Below are 23,417 nucleotides of genomic sequence, written 5' to 3'. Positions count from 1 at the left end.
GTAATCAGCCAAAGGCCTATTGAAAGAGGAATGTTTTTGCCTGGTGCCTAAAGGTGTAAAATGAAGGCACCAGCCGAACCTCCCTAGGGAGAGTATTCCACAGACAGGGGGCCACTGCTGAAAAGGCCTTTCCCAAAGATCTTCACGCTGCTTACCAATTCATTTCTGTGTCAGTAAATGAATGTAACAGATGCAGATGAAATAATCATGGACTACTCATGTATATATTTGTACAACTTCATTCTGGTATTGCTTTTGAGCTGGCTCCGTTCCATATCTTCTTTGAAACAGTTATAAAATGTTGCTCTCTTGTATAATTTCGTAAATTGTGTGTAGTACTTTATGAGCTTTGGAGGCCACAGTAGCCAAGGCTGTTTTGTTTTGGATGAACAGATACTTTGTGTGGTGCTGGGTTTTTAAAGAAAACAATCTTTGTGTGAGTGCTTTGTTCTTTGTTGTTCATGGCTCCCTCTCGCATATGGTTTGCAAGATCTAGGCCTTGGTCATTAGTGGCTCTTAATGAGTGAACAACTATACCGTTCTGTTCATATCTGTAGCTCAATCGATGGAGCTGGTTGATGTCTAAATATTTAATTTCCAGCATTCATCTGCCTGAGAGCTAATGCATATAACCACATTGGGGTCTTTCAACCTGTGCAGCTCTTGCTTTCCTCTGTGGAGAAACAGAACTCATGGCAAACAAACCAGCCATTTCCTCAACAGTCCTTTCTGGCAGTTGGCTCATTGAGGCATCATTCCACGTTGATAAGTTTTAAGATACGGGTGTTTGTGCTCTAACCGTTGCCTGTCTTGCTCTGTTCAGGTTTTGAACTACAGTTCCGTCTGGGGCCTACCTTGCAAGGCAAACACGTTACGGTGCATACCAACTACCCAGCTTCTGGAGAAGGGTTCAACCGACACAAGTTCAGGTGCCTGTCGTGGCACAACCCAACTGGGAAAGAAGATGATTCTGACAAATACTGCAAACTGGATCTCCAGATCTCTGGGTCATACCAGTATTATTTTAGTCATGAGTAAGTAATGGTTGAATCCAGAGGAAGATACCATAAGCACCTCCTGTTTCTTATGCTGTCGTACCTTCGATCTCAGATGCCTTGGCTCCCGAACAAATCGGCTTCTGATCGTTCAAAACCCGGAAGTGAGTGTTCCGGTTTCCGAACAATTTTGGAAGCTGCTTCTCTGGCTTCCGATTGGCTGCAGGATACCCCTGCAGCCAATCAGAAGCCGTGTCTTGGTTTTCAAACAGTTCCAGGAGTCAAACAGACTCCCAGAACACATTCTGTTCGAGACCCAAGGTATGACTGTATTGGGAGTGGTTCACATCTTAACCCTGCTGGCAGTCCTTTTTGTGTGACAGAGGAGTAGGCCGCAAATCTTAAGATAGCCCGGGAGGCTGGTTCTCCATGCAGAGGTTAGTGTGTGTCTTCCCCCACATCAAAAAGAGATGGGGAACAGTCAAGCAGTTAGGTCTATATGTGTATTGACTTACTATGTTGAGTGCCTCCCTCAGACACTGAGTTAAGCAAAGCTAGATGCTACCTTTCTTGTGTGGTTAGCAAACAAAAATATATGTTGGTCATTAAAAAAAAAATTAAAAATACTAGGCGCAGTGGGGGCTGGTTCTCATTGGACCACAACATGTGAAAGCAGCAAGTTTTCCTCTCCAGTTGTGATCTCTCTGAAAATGTGGCCTTGTGCTGCAGTTAGCGCCGGGGGAGAAGGGAATTCACATTGGCAAAAATGGGCCTTTTCCCTCCCAGAGCTAACTGCGACACGGGGTGTTTTTTGTTGACAGCACAGCTGGGAGGGAAGAGTTAAACCTCCCCTCTCAATGTGGTGGAGGCTAATGAGAATCCTTTTCCCACCCCTTCCCTAGTACTTAATTTGGGAGCGGGGAGAGAGAAAGAGACATGACTGCTAACCAGTCGAGGAAGGTAACATGTAGTTTGGCCTAAGATAATGTTTGACAAAGGCACTCCACATAACAAGACTATATACGTAGAGACTAAATTTGCTATTTTGTCCTCTACCTCTTTCTGAGGTGAGAAGAGGCACACAAGCCTCAGGTGTGCATTGTAAATTAAGAGAAGTTGCTAATAAAGGAAGACGAAGACCTCTGGTTTATTGAAAATGCAGTCCTTCATATTGAAAAAAAATGGTGGCATATTCTTATTGCATGTGAATGTCAAAGAGGAAATGTAAAACCACATCTGTTTATAAGTCATTTAAAAGAAGATCCCGGTACTGTTTCAAAAGTTAAATTCTCAGATATTGTTTGCTAGGTTTGTCACATTGGGAGGCAGTCTGTGGTATTTACAACCTTTAGGTTTGTTTTCAATAAATGTTGGGTGTTAGTGCTGATCTTCAAATGCCAGGAAAAGATCAGTTCAGCAACTTAAGAGGTCAGCAGTTGTGCATGTCATGGTTCTATGTGTTTTCCTTTTTGAAACACCACAATGAGTTTTTAAAACCTGCATATCATCAATGTTGCTTTGCCAGCCAAGCTCACCAATACTCCTGAGGTATGCTGCCTTTTGAGTGCAGGGTGCATGTTCCAGACCAGCTCATTGACCTTGCCCCGTTTTCTGGGCTTCTCTACTCAGGTTACTCTAAAGGCAGGGAAGTGCTCCTGCAAGTCAGACAGCTATGAGGATACAGTATGGGAAAATGTAATAGGAGACCCAGAATACATACAGTTTCTCTGCAGGAAGATCCTGGAAACTTCTGTGCGGATTACAAGCTGCTTGCATAAATCTTCAGACGGAGAGATACTTAAAAGAGCACCCATGTTATTGTTGCTTTTTTTAAGGAGAGGCTCTGTATCTCAATAATTCTCTTGTGGCAGAATGGTTGTGTGTGAGCTGGAAAGTCTTCTGCTTTGAGCAAGCCGTCATGTCCCAGCCTGAATCTGCAACAAAGCCATAATAGTGGCTTATGATCCCCAATATTTTATTTATTTGGGTATTTTTTCATCATTACTTTTCAGGGCCAAGGGGCGACTCGGAGATATTCACAGTTAAGGGTCATTAAAAAATATAATTTAAAACAGTTACCGTATTTTTCGCTCTGTAAGACGCACCAGACCACAAGACGCACCTAGTTTTTGGAGGAGGAAAACAAGAAAAAAATATTCTGAATCCCAGAAGCCAGAACAGCAAGAGGGATCGCTGTGCAGCAAAAGCAGCAATCCCTCTTGCTGTTCTGGCTTCTGGGATAGCTGCACAGCCTGCATTCACTCCATAAGACGTGCACACACATTCCCCCTTACTTTTTAGGAGGGAAAAAGTAAGTCTTATAGAGCAAAAAATACGGTAAATTATCCAGCCACAAATCAAAGCAGTAGCAGTTAAAATTGTGGACAGCCGTCCTATTCAATTAAAAACAACTTGGAATAGTAAAATCTTTAAGGCCTGCTTGAACACAACTAGAGGGGGTGGGATCCAGAGGCATGCAGGGCATGTGGAGCATTTTGAACACTATAAATCAGGCTTCCTCAAACTTGGCCCTCCAGCTGTTTTGAGACTACAGTTCCCATCATCCCTGACCGCTGGTCCTGCCAGCTAGGGACCATGGGAGTTGTAGGCCAAAAACATCTGGAGGGGCGAGTTTGAGGAAGCCTGCTATAAACTGCTTTATAATTATAATTGCAGCAGCAGGGAAACAGTCTCATAATGTCAGGAAGGTCACAGGTGAATTTGAGATGGTTCCTGGGGAAAACTCCTCAATTCTTTATAAAACATGGGCTAAATGCATTTGACTTTCCTAGCATTCCTATTTCAGCCATTCAACAGTTTTTATGCTATGTTTGGCTTCTTTTAAGAACAATTCTATGTATATCTACATAGGAGTAACATCCATTAAGTACAGTGGAGTTTACTCTTCCGGGTTAGTGAGTATAGACTTGCAGGCTTAAAGGGTTTTTTAAAAAGCAGTATCTTCTGAGCTTCAAAGTACTGTAAATGCTTTCTGATTCCCTTAAAGACATTAAAATAATTTTAGAATAGCAAGCGAAAAATATCTTGTTAGGTCTTGGTAATAATAGGTGGTTGACTCCAGCATTTATTAGCTTTTGTATTGATAAAAGATGTGTGTGTGTTCTTGCAGAGATAAGAAAAGCGGTGGAGGTTACATAGTTGTGGATCCTATTTTGCGTGTTGGTGCTGACAATCATGAATTGCCCCTGGATTGTGTTACACTCCAGACATTCCTGGCTAAGTGTCTGGGACCATTTGATGGATGGGAAGATCGTCTTAGAGTCGCAAAAGAATCTGGTAATTAAACACATTGACTCCCAAATCAAATCTCTGGAATATAGCACTGATTGACTGACTGTATTTAAATATCCTATTTCTTCCGGGGAGCTCAAGGCAATACAGACATGGTTCCCAGGCAAATCTCCCATTTGGATGCTAACCAGACCCAGACCTGCTTGGCTTCACCAAGCTTGCTACATGCTTTATGAAGTGTTGCTTTCAGTACTCAGCAAGGAGCAGGTGGCGCTGTGGTCTAAACCTCTTGGGCTTGCCGATCAGAAGGTCGTCGGTTCGAATCCCCACGACGGGATGAGCTCCCCTTGCTCTGTCCCAGCTCCTGCCAACCTAGCAGTTTGAAAGCATGCCAGTGCAAGTAGATAAATAGGTACCGCTCCAGTGGGAAGTTAAACAATGTTTCTGTGCACTCTGGCTTTCATCACGGTGTCCTGTTGCACCAGAAGCGGTTTAGTCATGCTGGCCACATGACCTGGAAAGCTGTTTGTGGACAAATGCCAGCTCCCTCAGCCTGAGAGCGAGATGAATGCCACACCCCATAGTCACTTTTGACTGGACTTAACCATCCAGGGGTCCTTTACCTTTGCCTTCAATACTTAAGACTGCCCAGTCTACTATAAGTGTCATGTTAATACATTTCATTCTTGCTTTGTAGGTTACAACATGGTTCACTTGACACCAGTCCAGAAACTTGGTTTATCAAGATCATGTTATTCATTAGCTGATCAGCTGGAAATAAATCCTGATTTTTCAACCCCTAACAAAAGGTGTTCTTGGAGTGAGCTTGGACAACTAGTGGAAAAAATGAAAAATGAATGGAATATGCTTTGTATTACCGATGTAGTCTACAATCACACTGGTACGTTCATTTTTGCTGTCATTTGAATTTAACCTCAAGGGTGAAAATGCATAGGGTAATTGTTTCTCTGTCTTATCCACTGCACTTAACAAATGCACACATTTGTATCCAGCAACTTTTGCATGCATGTGGAAACTTCACAAAGACCAGTCGTGTCCAGGAGTTATAAAAAGAGAATTTTAAAAATATATTTTTAAGAATTGGTTCGAGCTAGGCAGTAAATTTCCCTCTAGGCTCTGTGTGTTGTTTAAAACTGTATTTTACTTAAATAACCCAGAAAAAAATAGGGGATGGCGTTTGGTGGTGATCTTAAGATTTGTAACTATTTAAACATTTTTAATTGACTTGTTTTAAAAATGCTTTGAGGGTTAAAGCTCCTGCAAGCACGAAATGTTGTGTCACTGTTACCCAAGAGAAGAAAGCCCTTTCTTTTTTTTTTCAGTTTCTGAAAGGGGTGGTGGGGTGGAGGACATTTCCATGCCAATTTTCAGAACTGGGCAAAAGTATTGCAAAAATAGAAGCATTTGTGCTGCTAAGTAGAGACTGACGAAAGTGTCCAAGTGGAACTTAGCCTCATTTTGTCAGTTCAATTGGCTGGCTGCTTTTACCGCTGATGGCAGAGCTCCATGTTTATAAAGGTCAAACCTTCAGTGAAAAGTAAGATCTTCATGGCTTTAGAATGCCAGGTTCTAAAGGATCTTGAGTTTCAATGTTGGAGGACAATTTTAGGTTAAGGAAGAACAACTTGCACCACAACAGAGGTGCTGTTCTTCCCTAGACAGTTTTCTCTGTTTCCTTGATATCCATGCAAGGGCCAGGCTTTATTTTCTCTCACTCCTATGTGACACCCCCACACACACAGAGAGAGAGAGCGCGCACTAATTGAACCCCCCCCCCCTCCAGCAGGCTTATTGAGACACACATATACAGTGGTACCTCGGGTTAAGTACTTAATTCGTTCCGGAGATCCGTACTTAACCTGAAACTGTTCTTAACCTGAAGCACCACTTTAGCTAATGGGGCCTCCCACTGCTGCCGTGCCGCCGGAGCACAATTTCTGTTCTCATCCTGAAGCAAAGTTCTTAACCTGAAGCAATATTTCTGGGGTAGCAAAGTCTGTAACCTGAAGCGTATGTAACCAGAGGTACCACTGTACCTCAATGATGGGCTGGTGAAACTTGAACTGCTTGCATCGGGAGAATCTTTGGGTCTGGATGATGGTTTGAGATGTAGAACATCATCACTGGATATATTACAGCTATCAAGTGATGAATGCATATTTGAGCTTGCACTTATCCCTGGAGAACTGTATCAGCACAAGTCTCACTCAGTGGAATAACCATTTTTTGAGAAGAGGTTTTTTTGCAGAGTTCCTTGGTTCCTAGATGTGGGTCCTTCAACATTGTCTCCTTTGATTACAAAATTTAATAAGCTATGCATGTAGTACAATTTCAGTAGCTGGCAAAGTTCTCCCCAAAAAGGAACATAACTTGCGTGTGTGCTCTTCAGAATTTTGGGAAATGGTTTTATGGCAGTGGCGGGGAAGTGACTAAAAATTAGTGTTGATGCTTTCCTTGACATTGCAAAGTATATATGAAGGACAACATTTAAACTTCTAAAGATCTAGGGCTGGATTCAGCTATAAGGTTCCAATAGTGGAAGCCAGTGCAACGACTGCCACTAGTGCAATGGTTATCCCCATGTGTAACTCTGCATCTCCCCCAGTTCTGCTCTGGAGGGTCAGGAAAAACCCCAGATCACCCCATGAATCATTTCTGCTTGCCCAAAAGAACGATCTCGTTAGCACTACGTTGAAGCCTACCCAATACTTGTGAGTGTTCGCATCAGGCTGATTAGTAATGACAGGTTATTGGAAAAACACCTGATCAGTTAACATTAGAAAAGAGGTATAACTTTGGCTGATTGCCGCCATTGAAAAACTCACTTGCCAACTGCATCCGGCAAAAGGCCAAGCTACAGATATGGACTGTGAAACTTGGCAAGGCTTTATAGCTTTAGCACTTGGTTGCTGATTCATATAGAAAAGAATGAGCAACAAATCTCACCGCTGTGGAACGGAAAGATTTATAATATCCCAGTAGTGAATCTTGAATGGAGCAGAATATATGTGCTCAGCTTCTTCTGAGTGTTTTACTTTCAGCAGTATTCCTAGACTTCTCTGTAGACCAGGCTTCCTCCAACTCAGCCCTCCAGATGTTTTGAGACTACGGTTCCCATCATCTCTGATCACTGGTCCTGCTAGCTAGGGATCATGGGAGTTGTAGGCCAAAAACATCTGGAGGGTCGAGTTAGAGGAAACCTTCTGTAGACAGTAAGCAGTAAACAAATATGAGAGATGCCTTAGAATTCTGTACATTGTCGTTTTCTGCATTAAGAAATTAAGAAGCACCTTTAAAAAATACTAAATGTGACATATCCAATGTAAGACTTCCTAGTTTCCTGTCCATTCAGAATCTTAACTTTCATACATACACTCCATAGAGGTAATCGGCAGGATAATGGAAGTGCCATCCTGAGGTGCTATGTGCTTGATATTTAATTTTCCCCCCTTGCTCATTGTGTATCTCTTTGTTTTCTCCAGCTTCAAATAGCGAATGGATAACTCAGCATCCAGAATGTGCATACAACCTGGTTAATTCTCCTCACTTGAAACCAGCCTGGCTTTTGGACCGAGCCCTGTGGCATTTAACCTGTAAAGTGGCTGGTGGGAAATGCAGCGACAAAGGCGTTCCTCCGCTGCTTGAGAATGAACACCACTTGAATGTAAGAAATAAACACATAAAATATTGCTTGATGGGACGCGGGTGGTGCTGTGGGTTAAACCACAGAGCCTAGGACTTGCCGCTCAGAAGGTTGGCGGTTCGAATCCCCGCGACGGAGTGAGCTCCCGTTGCTCGGTCCCTGCTCCTGCCCACCTAGCAGTTCGAAAGCACCTCAAAGTGCAAGTAGATAAATAGGTACCGCTCCGGCGGCAAGATAAACCGTGTTTCCATGCGCTGCTCTGGTTCGCTAGAAGCGGCTTAGTCATGCTGGCCACATGACCTGGAAGCTGTACGCCGGCTCCTTCGGCCAATAAAGCAAGATGAGCGCCGCAACCCCAGAGTCGGCCACGACTGGACCTAAGGTCAAGGGTCCCTTTACCTTTACCTATATCGCTTGATAACACGTGCTGTCACTGAATGGAAGGGAAGTCTAATTTATAATCTGTGGAACTTCTAACTGTTTCACTTTTCGGATTGCCTTTCTGTGGGAGGACTAAAAGTTCATTTCCTTCAGTATGGCAGTAGTCTTTTTATATAACAAAAAAGACGGCATCTGTATGCTAATCCTTCCTATTGTACTTGATAATATTTGTCTTAAGTACAGTAATATTGGGTTAGATCCAATGTGTGGCAATTCTAAGGTTACCAGATTTTTTTCAGAGAATCCAGGGATACTTTTCAACTTCAATGGATTTTGTATGGGGACTGATTTGTAAATCCGGGGACTGTCCCGGGAAACAGGGACATCTGGTAATCTTAAATTAAACTCCTGTTTGCACAGCAGAACTTTCCATTCCTCTCTTCCCGCTCTTGCCTCCTCAAGAGATGTCTTGTTGCACAAGGAAGAGAAGTGCTGTTATGCAACAAGACAGGCTTTGCCCATCTTAGTTCCAGGGCATATGATTTTTTTAAAAAAGCTTTTCTTTCTGGCTCTGTATTGCAAGTGGTCTTGCCATGAATATTTTGTAGAATAGTGACTCATAAGGTCATATAAAAGTAAGTCATATATGTACTAGGGTTCAGCTCAAAACTTTCCCTGTTTGTTTGTTTTTCTAAATAAATAAAGTATTTGCTGCTGGATTCTGTGCTTTCCTGTGGAACAGTATAAATGCCTCACAGAGTGTTGTGTATGTAATAAAAGAAGGATGGCTCGGAACAGTTTTGGCGCAGGAGCATGTATAATTAATTTTTGCATATGGCACTGAATTTTGTTTACCTGCCTGACGTGCTGCTTTTATTTTTACAGAATGTCCGTAAAGTCATTTGGGAGGATATTTTCCCGAAGCTAAGATTATGGGAATTTTTCCAAGTAGACGTTAACAAAGCAGTCCAGCAATTTAAAACTCTGTTGACTCAAGGTAAAAAAAACCTTATAACTCTCAGCACAAACAAACGCCACCTGGGATCCAGGTAGCCGCGGTTGGCTTTGGCTAGGCCTGTGAGAAGTGAGGTTACAGGGAACCAGGCAGAGGGCCTTCTCGGTAACAGCACCTGCCCTGTGGAACGCTCTTCCATCAGATGTTTAGGAAATAAACAACTCTGACTTTTAGAAGACATCTGAAAGCAGCCCTGTTTAGGGAAGTTTTTAATGTTTGATCTTTTGTTGTGTTTTTAATATTCTGTTGGGAGCCGCCCAGAGTGGCTGGGGAAGCCCAGCCAGATGGGCAGGGTATAAATAATAAATTATTACTATACTATTATTACGCTTTAGGAGCACTGAAAGCGAACTTTGTGTGTGTGGAAATTTTGATTATTTTAGAATGGAAGGAGTCTGTCCACTGTGCAACAAGTTAGACTGCTGGGTAGCATTTGGTTCTGTGAGTTCCTTGGCTTTCAGAATAATAAAGAATTGAGCAGTAAATGCTTTTAAACTAATTAAAAAATATTCTCTTTCTTAAATCTACAACAGGTGGTTCTAAAGTTAAAACTGACCCCAATCAACATCTTGCAATTGTTCAGGATCCTGAATTCAAGAGACTCGGCTGTACTGTAGATATGAACATTGCATTGAACACCTTCATACCTCATAGGTATGTCCTTGCTCAAAGTATTTTTAAACACTGAAACGTCTTGGTGGCACATGCTTTTCCAGGAGGGGAGAGTCAGACCTGTCATTCAAGGGTCAGAAAATTGGGTCTGCTCCATTCATAGAAAAACGAGGAGCCTAATAAATGCGCTGTGAAAACTGCACAGCTAGTGGCACCTCGTTCAATCTAATTGGCTGTAGCATTTGCATGAAACACACCCACTCAATTTGGTATGAAACAGGTTGCTTAGCACCTGAATTTTCTGTTCTTACTTGGAAGGCTCATTGTCTGGTATGTCACATGTTGTATGGTTCTTATAGAATGCTGTTCCCATACATATATTTAATGCAAAAGATGTACAGAACAAACTATTCCAGATTCACCAAAGGTGAATGTTTGATATCAAAGGTAGCTTGAATGAGAAAAGCTTACAAATAGGCCTTGACTGCCTTGGACACAGATGATGCATTTTGCATCGACTTGATGTTGACATTGGAGTGTCAGGAGACATCAACTTCCTCATGGCTGTGCATGAATTAAACTCAGAACTCCCGACACGTTTATTTGAGTGGCATTTCAATGTTTTCATGCATTATTGTTTTCAGCAATGGGCCTGCAGCAATCGAGGAATGCTGTAACTGGTTCCGCAAGAGAGTTGAAGAACTAAACGGTGAAATGTACAGGCAGACAAACTACCATCAAGAGCAGGTTGTACCAATAAGACATCTTTGAAGTTCATGCTTGTATTCATTTGTTCACTATTTGTAGCATCCACTGAACTGTTAAAGCTGTGCTGAAATGACTGCTTTTACTGGCTTCCAGGCGGCCAATTGTGTTGTGGCGACGGTGAACTATGAACGACTGGCTGGGCATGGTCCTAAATTAGGTCCCGTAACCCGAAAGTTTCCTTTAGTTACGAGGTATTATATCTTCTACACTCAAAAGAAAATGTCTTTGGTGATGGATAAAAATGGTTGGTGTTTGGTAATATGTCAGAAAGTAAAGATTGTAGAACAAGACTCTGACTTTGAGTGTGTGGCATGTGTATTTTTGTTTAATAAGCCAAGATATACACACAACCTCACTCAAACATGCGCACAGCCCCTTCTCTCCTCCTTTTGCAGCATGCATGTGTTAAACCTAGATGTCTCCAATTAATCAGTATGCCAGTGTGGTGTAGTGGTTAAGAGCAGTAGACTCGTAATCTGGTGAATCGGGTTCGTGTCGCCGCTCCTCCACATGCAGCTGCTGGGTGACCTTGGGCCAGTCACACTTCTCTGAAGTCTCTCAGCCTCACTCACCTCACAGAGTGTTTGTTGTGGGGGAGTAAGGGAAAGGAGAATGTTAGCCGCTTTGAGACTCCTTCAGGTAGGGATAAAGCGGGATATCAAATCCAAACTCTTCTTGTCTTCTTCTTCTCTGAATACCAGCTGCTGGAGAATGTGAATGGGAGAGTACTAGCGTGCTCATGTCCTTGCAGGCTTCCTGTAGGTATCTTGCTAGCCATGACGAGGATAGAATGCGGAACTAGAAGAGCCTTTGGTCTGATCCAGTACCAATGTTGTTAACATATCTTCCTGTTGCATCCAACTCTGGTAGCCTGGTTAAAAACAAAGTAGGATCATAAGACACAGCTTTTGAAGTCGGTTTAAAATCCTGGCTCATTCTGAACATGTTAGCCACTGTTTCTTGGTTTGGGTAAGAGGGGGGACTATGGTTCATTGGAGACTTCCTTGTTGAAATGCAGCATGTGATAAACGGAGGGAAGAAAGGACTCACCTAGGTATTCTGAAAATTACATTCAACTAGGTATACTGAGAATTTCAGTCAAATTCTGTGGACATCTAAGATGTGCTGCTGAATGTTGGTAGTCATCTAAATTTGATTGTGTGGCTTCACTTGTGCATCTGTTTTTGGATGTTCATGAAGTTTCACTGAAATGGTGAGCGCTCATGTGTGTGGATATAATACATATTGCACACAGTGTTCATCAATTAGAGCAGTGAGATTTGGGTCTTTTTGCAGGGGTTGGTGGATGTCAGATTTTTTTGGGGGGGGGACAATCGTCAGTCATTTGACCCAAAGCCTCTTAAACGTATTAAAGGCTTGAAGGCCTTTGGAGATGCAGTTAGAAATTTAAACACACAAATAGTTTAACTTAAAATATGTCAAGAGACTGAATTAAAAACTTGTGTTTCACTGTTTAGAAAGATTCGTTTTTAAAAGAGTGTTTACAAGTTTTGAAAGCTAGGATTCATCCATCTACTTGCTTGATATATCTGAAACTGTATATGTAATATAATCTTCAGTGAGATTGCTGATATTCATAAAGTAGTGGGTTACTGTGTGTGGAATTTGGGCCTCATGGTTTGCTAGAAGAGACAAAAAGCTCAACTCCAGACAAAAGCGCCCAGTATTAAGCTGATTGTGGCAGAAAGGGTTTACAATATTGTAGGGACGTCCTTTATGAAAAACACTTTTTTTTCTTTCTGGTACGAGGCATTTCAATTGTCATTATATACAATCTGATGCTCTAAAATGGATGGGGAACCTGTAGCCCTCCAGATGTGCCTGGGCTGCAGCTTCGATCAGGCCTAGCCAGCATAGGCAATAGGCAGGGATGGTGTAGCCCTCAAACGTCTGGAGAGCTATGGGTTCACTACCTCGGCTCTAAAAAGTACTTTCCATACTTTACAGCTACTTTACATACCCATTTAAAGAGCTAACCTTGGAAGAAGAAGAACGCATGTTGCATCAACCTGACAAAGCAAGTTATTTCATGGCCCACAACGGTTGGGTGATGGGAGATGACCCTTTAAGAAATTTTGCTGAACCAGGTGGGTGACTCTGAAAGTTATATATAACTTTTTTAAAATGCTTTTTGCTAGCGTAGGTGAACAGGGATGTTGTGCCCATTCTCAGTTATACTGCAACTTCTTATTGCAGTACCTTGAGTAGTCTCCTAGACACCTTTCAATAAGGCATTGGCTTCCTAAGAACTGTCTGCGTTTCTGGAATTTCTTTGCCCAAGGATCAATCCATCCCTGTCCCCATAGCATTGCAAGCTGTGGGTGAGGCTGCCATTGCACAGACTTTGGGGTGATGAAGTACAGTTGGGAACCAGTGCAAGTATGTTTTAAGTTCATGTTATCAGTAAGTGCATAGGGAAAAGTAAGTCCCCTAAATTGTAATAAATAAACTAACACATGTTAGCTTTGGAATTTCTGATCACTTAAATAAGAGTTGTTGTAAAGTATGGCGGGCTTAGATTTGAACTATTATTTTTGTACTGTTGTTGTTCTAAAACTGATTTTATGTGCATGGGCATAGCCAGGACTTTTGCTGCGGGGAAGGCTTGGGGGGGGGAATCTGATTTGTAGTGATTTGTATTTATTTAGGGGAGCACCTGCCCCCTCCTTGGCTACACCCATGTTTGTACATATTGCATATATACAAATAATTTTAACAGTTGTAAATATGTTTATTGTAAATTGCTCCAGGGTGCCTCATGGAAAGAGCTTCATAAATGAAATAATAAACAAATAAATAAAACTTTCCATTCTGAGTTTTGATGTTACACAGATTAGTTCCGCATGTTTTTCTAGTTTGGCGTAAGTTGAAATGGCCTTTGTTTCTATCACTGGTAAGAATCCTGAAAACCACAACTACAACATCATGGTGTAAATTAGTATCTCTCCCCCTTTTTACAGGTTCCCATGTTTACTTGAGAAGAGAACTCATTTGCTGGGGTGACAGTGTCAAGCTACGTTACGGGAACAAACCAGAAGACTGCCCTTATCTCTGGGCTCACATGAAAAAATACACCGAGTTGACTGCCAAATATTTCCATGGGGTGCGGCTTGACAACTGTCACTCGACACCTCTTAACGTAGCTGAGGTATAGAAAAAATTAAGTGCCTCCATTGCAGCTATGTACACAAACACACAAGAGAGAGGAAAAACTTAGGTCTGTTCCAGCTGATGCTCATCACAAATGTTTCATCTTTGTTTCGTTTTTCTGACTCCTCGGCTGTATGTGCAGAGCTCTTTGAACTTTGCTTTCTAGATCCTGGGTTCTTTTGGTCAGGTTAGCAGTAGAAAAGCTGCTGTTTTTTCCTCAGCTGTGTGCAGGTGCAGCACAGCCCTGGGCATCTGTAAAGGTAAAGGGACCCCTGACCATTAGGTCCAGTCGTGGCCAACTCTGGGGTTGCAGCGCTCATCTCGCTTTACTGGCTGAGGGAGCCGGCGTACAGCTTCCGGGTCATGTGGCCAGCATGACTAAGCCGCTTCTGGCAAACCAGAGCAGTGCACAGAAATGCCGTTTACCTTCCCGCTGGAGCGGTACCTATTTATCCACTTGCACTTTGATGTGCTTTCGAACTGCTAGGTTGGCAGGAGCAGGGACCGAGCAACGGGAGCTCACCTCGTCATGGGGATTCGAACCACAGACCTTCTGATCGGCAAGTCCTAGGCTCTGTGGTTTAACGCACAGCGCCACCCACGTCCCTTCCTGGGCAGCTTACTCAGATGTAAACCCCCAGCGTGCTCAGTGAGGCTTGCAACTAGACAAGAGTGGAAAAGATAGCAGCCTAGCTGTGTAACCCTTTGCATGTCTACTCAGAAGTGAAGTCCAGTTGTGTTCAATGGGCCGTACTCCTGGGTAAATGTCTGTAGGACTGCAGCCAGAGTCGTGGGTTTTGTGGTGCAGCAGTTGGGAGTTGTTAGACTTGCGCAGGTACAGCCTGCTCAGCTGAAATCTCTGCTCAGCTATGAAACTTGCTGGATGATTTTTCAGTTAGGTCACATTGGAAGGATGGAGCTATTTCCCAGGATTTCTGTGAGGTGATATAACTTGAATAACTCTATACATACACATTGCCTTGAGAGTGATGAGATAACATAGAAAATAAGCAAAGGTTGGAAGTAGTTAACCTTGTAAACCAATGAGTTCTTCAGTAAATCAACTTGGAAAACACAGAAGAATAGGAGTGAGAATAGGGCCTGCTTATCTACACCATGTTGCAGTATATATTATAGGTTTTTCACATCCATGTGCTGTTTCATTTTCTGTTCACTGGTTAAGATGAAAACGTTGCTCAGAATTTATACACAACTTTTTGAGGTCCAGTTACAAAGCTAGTTTTATAAGCGCCACTGAAAGCAGTTAGACTTGATGTCTGTTGTGATTAATTTGACTATTGCCAAAAATGGACCAACTCACAAAGAAATATGTGAGATAAATTAGAGAAAACAAATTTTCAATATGTAGGCTGAGCACATATTTAAGTTTCTAATTTGACATATTGGAGCTTTATTCTTCCTTCTAGGACTGAATAAATCCCCCCCCAAACTTCAGAGTAATAATTTATGTATAATCTTATAATCTTGCAGAAGTTTATCCTGTTACGGGATCCACAGTTGCATTTCTGCACACAGTTATTATGGAACAGATCCAGCCAAGCTGGAGGACATTTTAAAGTTACAAAACTTTATTTCAGTTGAAGAGTTAAAAATTGGCAGAATCATGCCCACTCCTTGCTGTCCCCCCCACTACACACCTTCTCATCTCTTCAGCTTGTTTTAAGAACAGTGCTGTAACGGTAGCATTTGTGCCATATGCTATTGGAAAGCACATGTTGTAAGGAAGCTGATTTTTTATAAATATATAAAAAATGTATTATGATCTGTAGGAGATGCTGGCAGCAGCCAGGTCAGTCAGACCTAATCTTTACGTGATAGCAGAACTCTTCACTGGAAGTGAGGTCATTGACAATGTCTTTGTCAACCGCCTTGGGATTACCAGTCTGATTAGAGGTACCAAAACCATGCTTGAAAGGTTTGTTGCAGGATTGCTGTGTTTTGTATACATATATGAAAGTCAAAAATCTCTTTACGTGGAACTAACTTTGTGTTCTTATTTGCATTTATTCTTGTGTCCTTTTGCCAATTCGATGCCTTTCCCTCTTCCTTCTTTGCCTGTTGTGTGGGTTTTGCCCTCTTTCCCGAATCCTTGGTTTGTGCAAACTTTTCATGCATCTCTCATAACTCAATGTCTTTGGTTCTTTAATCTTGGGCTTTTCGTTTTTGTCTCTTTGCTGTGCTGCATTTTCCCTGTTGCCCAAATCCATGCCTAGCCTTGCATCCTTTCTTTTCTCCTGTTCTGCCTTTCCCCCCTGTCTGTCACTTCCTTGGCTGTGCTTTTCGCAGTACATGATGGACACGGCTAGAAAATTGCGGCCCAACTTGTATGTAGTGGCTGAACTGTTCACGGGAAGCGAGGAGCTGGACAATATCTTTGTGAATAAGCTGGGCATTAGCTCTCTGATCAGAGGTAGGCTTGCTTCGAATTGCTCTTCCTTTTCTTAACCCTGAATTAACACTGACTCTGCATCCATTTATTATAAACACATGACATTGCATTCAACAATATGGCTTCTTTGCACGATAATTGTAGCATTGTGATTGTTAGGAAAGGGTATCTTGTGTATGGAAATAGTTGTGATGGCCACCTCTTCATATATCATATATATTCATATATCATATATATTCATATATATTCTCAACAGCAAGCCCTGGTTGAGAAGAAGCCTGGTGAAGTTTACATAACCCATTGTTAAAAGATCTGAGGTTTTCCTTACAATCTAGTGGTATATCAGTTTTCTGAAATAAAATATAGATTTATATCTATATTTGGGTGAACCAGGAGATGGTGAGAAGGGAGCGTGCGATTCTGTGGTGTATCACCATGGTTAAGGGACTGTCTTACATTGTGTTCAGTATATGTTTTAGAGTTCAGCATAAAACTTTATTTTTATTTGTTCCTTCTTAGCACACTGTGAGACTCTAGACCTGTTCAGATTGTTGCTTTTCTCATCCAGATACAAGGACAAGAAAGCCTTAGGTTAATGCACACCCCATCCAATTCCACCAAGAAAAAAAGAAATGCCCAGACTGTTCATATGTGGAATTTTCCTAGCCTGGCGCAACCCATTTTGCCTTCCAATCCAAGGATAGGATTGTGGGGTCACTGAATAGACAAAATGTCTATTAACTGGCTCGAGTATTGGGTTCTACATGTTGTAAAGAGATTGGACAAGGAGGGCAGCTGTCTCCCACTCATCATACTATATTGAATCTAGCCTCTCTTAAAAGTGTTTTTGGAATATTGACAGTCCTAGCTGTAAGTAGCTGGAGTGATTTAAAGCATTCTCTATAAAGTCTTACCAGGTGTTCAATGAATGATTCTTCGTTTAGATGCTCACGTAAGGGGTTTTTCTCGTTCTCTAGAGGCAATGAGTGCTTACAACAGTCATGAAGAGGGGAGATTAGTTTATCGCTTTGGAGGAGAGCCAGTTGGGTCTTTCGTTCAGCCACGCCTGAGGCCCTTAATGCCTGCTATTGCTCATGCGTTGTTCATGGACATAACACATGATAATGAATGTCCAATTCAGGTAAGAAACACAGCTGCCTTGATTGCCCAAGTACTGTTTTAACGGCTTATTAAAGCTATATAGACACTATAAATGACTTTATTATGTTTATTAATTCATGAGAGGTAATTAATACTACTTTAAGGTGTATGGGATTTAAGTGTTCTTAATGTTTTAGGCACAAATATATGTGTATGCATGTGTATGTATATGTGTGTGTGTGTGTATTTACACACACACACGCACAGTGGTACCTTGGTTTTCTAGCATCTCCATTGACGAACATTTCGGTTTTCTAACACCGTAAACCCAGAAGTAAATGCTTCAGTTTTCAAACATGCCTTAGAAGTTGAACATGCCACGTGGCTTCCGTATCAAGGCTTCCGTACTGAATTTCTGGTTTCCGAATGTTTCGGAACTCGAATGGTCTTCCGGAACGGATTACGGTCGAAAACCGAGGTACCATTATGTGTGTGTGTGTATCATGCTATCGAAACCTCAAAGACATAAAAATTACAATTGCAGACAGTTGAAATGTTAAATGCAGTAGGAGAAGTTATTTGATACCTAATATTGAACTTAGCAGTGCTATCCTACGTATTCAAAGTAAGTCCTATTGAATCCTCTGCACACAATCTCTACAAATTCTGCAGAGCCACAGTGTGCCATTTCTGGTACCATGGGTTGCATTCAGTTTTATGGTAATAAAAGTTGAGCCATGTAGGTATGATTCCCTCTCCACCTCCCCCCTCACTGTAGCCCCGTGCTGCCCAAAAGTCTCTCTTAAGGGTGAGGGAGAGGGGGGGGGGTGTCCTCAGGAAAGGTCTGGGACACAGCATATGAGCTGCAGTTGGAGAGGGGGAATTGCTGGAATTCGGAGACACTGAGAGAATGGTGCCTTCCCACTTGCATGCAAGGTGCCTTTGGAGTAAAAGTCAGATTTTTCTGTTTTTTTTAAAAAAACCTAGTCTTCTGGCCTTTACTTAATTCATACACACCCTTATCGTTGTTAGCATCGGTCAGCATATGATGCCCTTCCCAGCTCGACCATCGTCTCCATGGCCTGCTGTGCCTCAGGCAGCACTAGAGGATATGATGAACTAGTACCACATCAGGTATGCATGTTTCGTGTCATTGGAGTTATTCTGGCATGTTTTCCCATCCATTATACCTGAAGGAGCGTGTCCACCCCCATCGTTCAGCCCGGACACTGAGGTCCAGCTCTGAGGGCCTTCTGGCAGTTCCCTCCCTGTGAGAAGTGAGGTTACGGGGAACCAGGTAGAGGGCCTTTTTGGTAGTGGCACCCGCCCTGTGGAACACCCTCCCATCAGATGTCAAGGAACTAAACAACTATCTGACTTTTAGAAGACATCTGAAGGCAGCCCTTGTTTAGGGAGGTTTTTAATGTTCGATCTTTTATTGTGCTTTTAATATCCTGTTGGAAGCTGCCCAGAGTGGCTGAGGAGACCCGGCCAGATGGGTGGGGTATAAGTAATAAATTATTGTTTTTATTATTTATTAATTATTCAGACTTTTGACTGGCCCTGCTTACTCAGACCGTATCTTGCCGCTCCTTAAAATTTCACTGACTGCTTGTTTTACAATTTTTACTCTCATTGATATTTTAAATTCTCCACATTATAATTGCTACTCATGTGCTCTGGTTCTTCTGAGTGTATTTGTTAGTTTTTGTAAACCACCTTGAAATATTTAATCGAAGGAGGTATAGCAGATGTTTTAAATAAAGTGTGGCTACAGTATTTGGAACACTGTGCTTTATACCCTCGAAGAAGAAGTCAAAAGTTTCAATTCCTACTAATCGAAGGAGGTATAGCAGATGTTTTAAATAAAGTGTGGCTACAGTATTTGGAACACTGTGCTTTATACCCTCGAAGAAGAAGTCAAAAGTTTCAATTCCTACTAAATGAACCATGTGTGCATAGGGAGAGAAAAACACTGCAAATGCTGTTTTTTAAACACTTTTATTCACAGATTTCTGTAGTCACAGAAGAGCGGTTTTATCCGAAGTGGAATCCAGCAGCAACACTTTCTACACCTGGTGAAGTAAATCTCAAAACTGGAATTATAGCAGGAAGGCTGGCTATCAACAGATTACACCAAGAGCTAGGAGCCAGAGATTTTAACCAGGTAAATGCTGGGCCAGATCCACAGGGCATCAAAATTAAGCTTTGTCAGGGGTGCTGAAGGGAACAAGAGAATGAGGCAGGGCTTAGGAGAATAAAGAAGTCTCGACAAGCTGCTTGAAAGCTTCAAGCAAAGGCACCACAATGTCTTCTTCTGCTCCCTTTTCTTAATCAGAATCGGTACAGATTCTGGTTAAAGGAAACAGATGCCATACAGTCGTACCTCGGTTTAAGAACAGCCCTGTTTACGAACTATTTGGTTTACGAACTGCGCAAAACCAGAAGTAGTGTCCCAGTTTGCAAATTTCACCTCAGTCTAAGAACGGAATCTGAACAGTGGAAGGGCACCAGCGGCAGGAGGCCTGATTAAGGAAAGCTCACATTGGTGTAAGAAGGGTTTCAGTTTAAGAATGAACTTCCAGAATGGATTAAGTTCATAAACCGAGGTGCCACTGTACTTATATATAACTTGTATGCATGTGCGCACACACAAATCTTCAGCCCTCTTCTGGTTCTTGGCCTGCTTGCATGAGACATCTGAGCAAGCGACTTTGGAATACTCCCTCTTTATCTTCTCTTTTGATGCGGGTGGTGTTGTGGTCTAAACCCCTGAGCCTCTTGGGCTTGACGATCAGAAGGTTGGCAGTTCGAATCCCTGCGACAGGGTGAGCTCCCATTGCTCTGTCGCAGCTCTTGCCAACCTAGCCGTTCGAAAGCACACCAGTGCAAGTAGATAAATAGGTACTGCTGCGACGGGAAGGTAAATGGCGTTTCCGTTTCCATCATGGTTTAGTCATGCTGGCCACATGACCTGGAAAGTTGTCTGTAGACAAACACCGGCTCCCTTGGCCTGAAAAGCGAGATAAGTGCTGCAGCCCCACAATGGCCTTTGACTGGACTTAACCGTCCAGGGGTCCTTTACCTTTACCTTTTATTCCCCCTGTTTGTACTCCACTTTGTACTTTAGAGTACTCCCCCCTCTACCAACCCTTATCCAGGGCCTCCAAAAACCCTGAAGCCTGCCTTAATATGCCCTGGCCAAGAACTTTGATATGGTGATTATTAAATCTTAATTATAGTATAATATGAATAATAAGAATCGCTATCCACTTTTCCCACCCAACCCCTAAAAAATGCCCTTTTCAGGTATATGTAGATCAAGTTGATGAGGATATTGTGGCTGTGACAAGGCATTGTCCTAACACGCACCAGTCTGTTGTCGCTGTTTCCCGAACAGCTTTCAGAGATCCAAAAAAATCCTTCTACAGCCAAGAAGTTCCCCAGATGTGTATTCCAGGTAAGGTTACCCCTCTGCACGGGTGGTGTTGTGGTCTAAACCCCTGAGCCTCTTGGGCTTGACGATCAGAAGGTTGGCAGTTCGAATCCCTGCGACAGGGTGAGCTCCCATTGCTCTGTCCCGGCTCCTGCCAACCTAGCAGTTCGAAAGCATGCCAGTGCAAGTAGATAAATAGGTACCACTGCGGCGGGAAGGTAAACAGTGTTTCCGTGCACTCTGGTTTCCATCACGGTGTTCCGTTGCGCCAGAAGCGGCTTAGTCATGCTGGCCACATGACCCGGAAAGCTGTCTGTGGACAAATGCCAGCTCCCTCGGCCTGAAAGCGAGATGAGTGCCACAACCCCATAGTCACCTGTGACTGGGCTTAACCATCCAGGGGTCCTTTAGCTTTTACCTTTTACCTACCCATCTGCATCAGGATTTGAATGCAAAGTGTCCCATTACCCATTTCATCTTTGCAACAACCTGAGAGATAGCAACTGTCCCGAGAGTTTTGTGGTTGAGCAAGGAGTCTGGGTTTTCCCAGTCTTAACATCTAAACACGACATCATGCAACCCCTCCAGCTGAATTAAACAACGTCAGAGACAAAGATTGGTGCTGGAAATGTGTTTCACCCTTCTGTGCACCTTTTTACTTTGTCTGGGGCAACCCAGTCAGAGGGGCAGGGAATAAGCAATAAATTAATACATCTATTATTGTTGTCTTGTATGTTGGGTACCATCCCACTCCATGACTACACAATTTCAAGTATGCCTGCTCAGAGCTAAGCACTATTGAACTGAATGGGCCTTATTCTCAGGTAAGTCGGTGTAGGATTTCAACAGAAGCCCAAAAGTGCTGACTTAGGGACAGGACTGAAGCATGAGCACCCCCAATGCTGATAGCTGGGCGACGTGATCTCAGTTATCATCATCCCTGACCGCTGGTAGTCCAAAAACAGCTGGAGACCCAAGTTGGGGAAATCCTGAGCTAAATGGACCCAGTGGTTTGACTCTGTATAAGGTTGCTTCCTATGTTCCTACTTATAAAAGAAAAAAATCTAGCTGTGATATTGAGAGTTGTGTGGGGATTTCCCCCCTCTTCCACAGGCAAAATTGAAGAGGTGGTTCTGGAGGCGAGGACCGTCGAGAGAAGCGCTGCCCCTTATAAAAAAGACGAGCACTCAATCAATGGATTGCCTGATTATACAGTTGAACTCCGGGAACACATCCAGGTAAAAGCTGTGTCTCTTCCTCTCATTTGATTAGCCTAAAAATTTGACTCCTGAGATTAAAGTGACTTACTGAATTCATCCGATTTCCTTTTCTCGGCAGCTCAAGGAAAGTAAAATAATAAAGCAAGCATCAATCGCTACGAAAGGCCCTAATGAATTCGTCCAAGAGATAGAATTCGAAAAGCTGACACCGGGAAGCGTGATCATATTTAGGTAAAACGTCATTACTTTGGTTGGTGTGGAAAATGGCGGACAGAGTGATGATTAGCAGAGCAATCTAAAGCCACTTGGTGCTGGGCTGCGGGTGGTTTGGGTTGAACAGAGATGTCCGTCCACGTAGCCCTACCAGCACAGAGCTCCCCTCTCTGCCTTCCAGAGTGGGACAGCCAGCCTCCAAACTGCATATTCTGGCAGACGGGAAGGGGCTAAACTGGCTCCACTGTGCATCATTTTATGTACAGTGGTACCTCTGGTTGCGAACAGGATCCGTTCTGGAGCCCCGTTCGCAATCTGAGCAGAACGCAACCCATGCATGCGCGGGTCACGATTCGCCACTTCTGCGCATGCGCGTGACGTCATTTTGAGCGCATGCGTGAGCGGCGAAACCCAGAAGTAAGCTGTTCCGGTACTTCCAGGTCGCCACGGGACACACCCTGAAAAGATTTAACCCGAAGCATCTTTAACCCAAGGTATGACTGTACTATATTTTTCTGTGTATAAGACAATACAATGGTACCTCGGGTTACATATGCTTCAGGTTACATACGCTTCAGGTTACACACTCTGCTAACCCAGAAATAGTGCTTCAGGATAAGAACAGAAATTGGGCTCCGGAGGCGCGGCAGCAGCAGGAGGCCCCATTAGTTAAAGTGGTGCTTCAGGTTAAGAACAGTTTCAGGTTAAGAATGGACCTCCGGAACGAATTAAGTATTTAACCTGAGGTACCACTGTACTTTTTGCTAAAAAAAAATAGGCAAAAATTGGGTGTTGTCTTATACATGGATAGTGATTGCAGAGGGGGGACGTGCGATTAATGGCAGCAGCAAGCAGGAGATTGGCAGCGGCGATTGGGCGGGTGATTGGTTGCTGGGGCAAAGCCTGCTGGCGATTGGCTGTGGCAACTGGGCAGGCGATTGGCTGCTGTGCCGAGGCAGGCAGGCGATTGGCGGCTGTGGCAAGTGGGTGGGTGGGCTGTTGGTGGCAGCGAGCAGGCAGACAGTTGGTGGCTGTGACAAGGTGTGCCATCGGCAGTGGCTGTGGCAAGCGATAGGCAGTGTCGGGCGGGCAGGTGAGCGATTGGCAGAAGTGACCTTCCCCACCTCACCCCACCCCCAAAAAGCTAAACAACTTAATTTCTTAATTTGGGGTTAAAAA

At 43.2% G+C, this 23,417-nt stretch overlaps 1 protein-coding gene across 18 annotated transcripts in view; it reads left to right on the top strand.

The window, feature by feature from the left end:
• Positions 1-23,417, top strand: part of AGL (amylo-alpha-1,6-glucosidase and 4-alpha-glucanotransferase) — a 47,589-nt gene that overhangs the window by 4,186 nt on the left and 19,986 nt on the right. For 13 of the 18 annotated variants that reach the window (XR_014565379.1, XR_014565380.1, XR_014565381.1 and 10 more), the window contains exons 3-19: positions 824-1,034; positions 4,126-4,292; positions 4,945-5,148; positions 7,751-7,932; positions 9,178-9,289; positions 9,841-9,961; positions 10,564-10,666; positions 10,781-10,878; positions 12,656-12,795; positions 13,669-13,856; positions 15,649-15,772; positions 17,246-17,409; positions 18,402-18,503; positions 19,381-19,536; positions 20,679-20,829; positions 21,919-22,043; positions 22,144-22,256. Coding sequence is in view for 11 of the 18 variants with exons in the window: in XM_083743171.1 (XP_083599297.1) it covers positions 824-1,034; positions 4,126-4,292; positions 4,945-5,148; positions 7,751-7,932; positions 9,178-9,289; positions 9,841-9,961; positions 10,564-10,666; positions 10,781-10,878; positions 12,656-12,795; positions 13,669-13,856; positions 15,649-15,772; positions 17,246-17,409; positions 18,402-18,503; positions 19,381-19,536; positions 20,679-20,829; positions 21,919-22,043; positions 22,144-22,256 (2,461 nt within the window). In the remaining 7 variants the exon portion in view is untranslated. Of the gene's footprint in view, positions 1-823; positions 1,035-4,125; positions 4,293-4,944; positions 5,149-7,750; positions 7,933-9,177; positions 9,290-9,840; positions 9,962-10,563; positions 10,667-10,780; positions 10,879-12,655; positions 12,796-13,668; positions 13,857-15,648; positions 15,773-16,165; positions 16,290-17,245; positions 17,410-18,401; positions 18,504-19,380; positions 19,537-20,678; positions 20,830-21,918; positions 22,044-22,143; positions 22,257-23,417 lie in introns of all 18 variants that reach the window. The other 5 variants (XR_014565378.1, XM_083743168.1, XM_083743170.1 and 2 more) reach the window with 1 other exon arrangement.

The sequence above is a fragment of the Podarcis gaigeae genome (genome assembly GCF_964106915.1).
Source record: "Podarcis gaigeae genome assembly, chromosome: 6".
In the NCBI taxonomy this organism is placed as follows: Eukaryota; Metazoa; Chordata; class Lepidosauria; order Squamata; family Lacertidae; genus Podarcis; species Podarcis gaigeae.
This window is presented reverse-complemented; position numbering and strand designations above follow the sequence as displayed.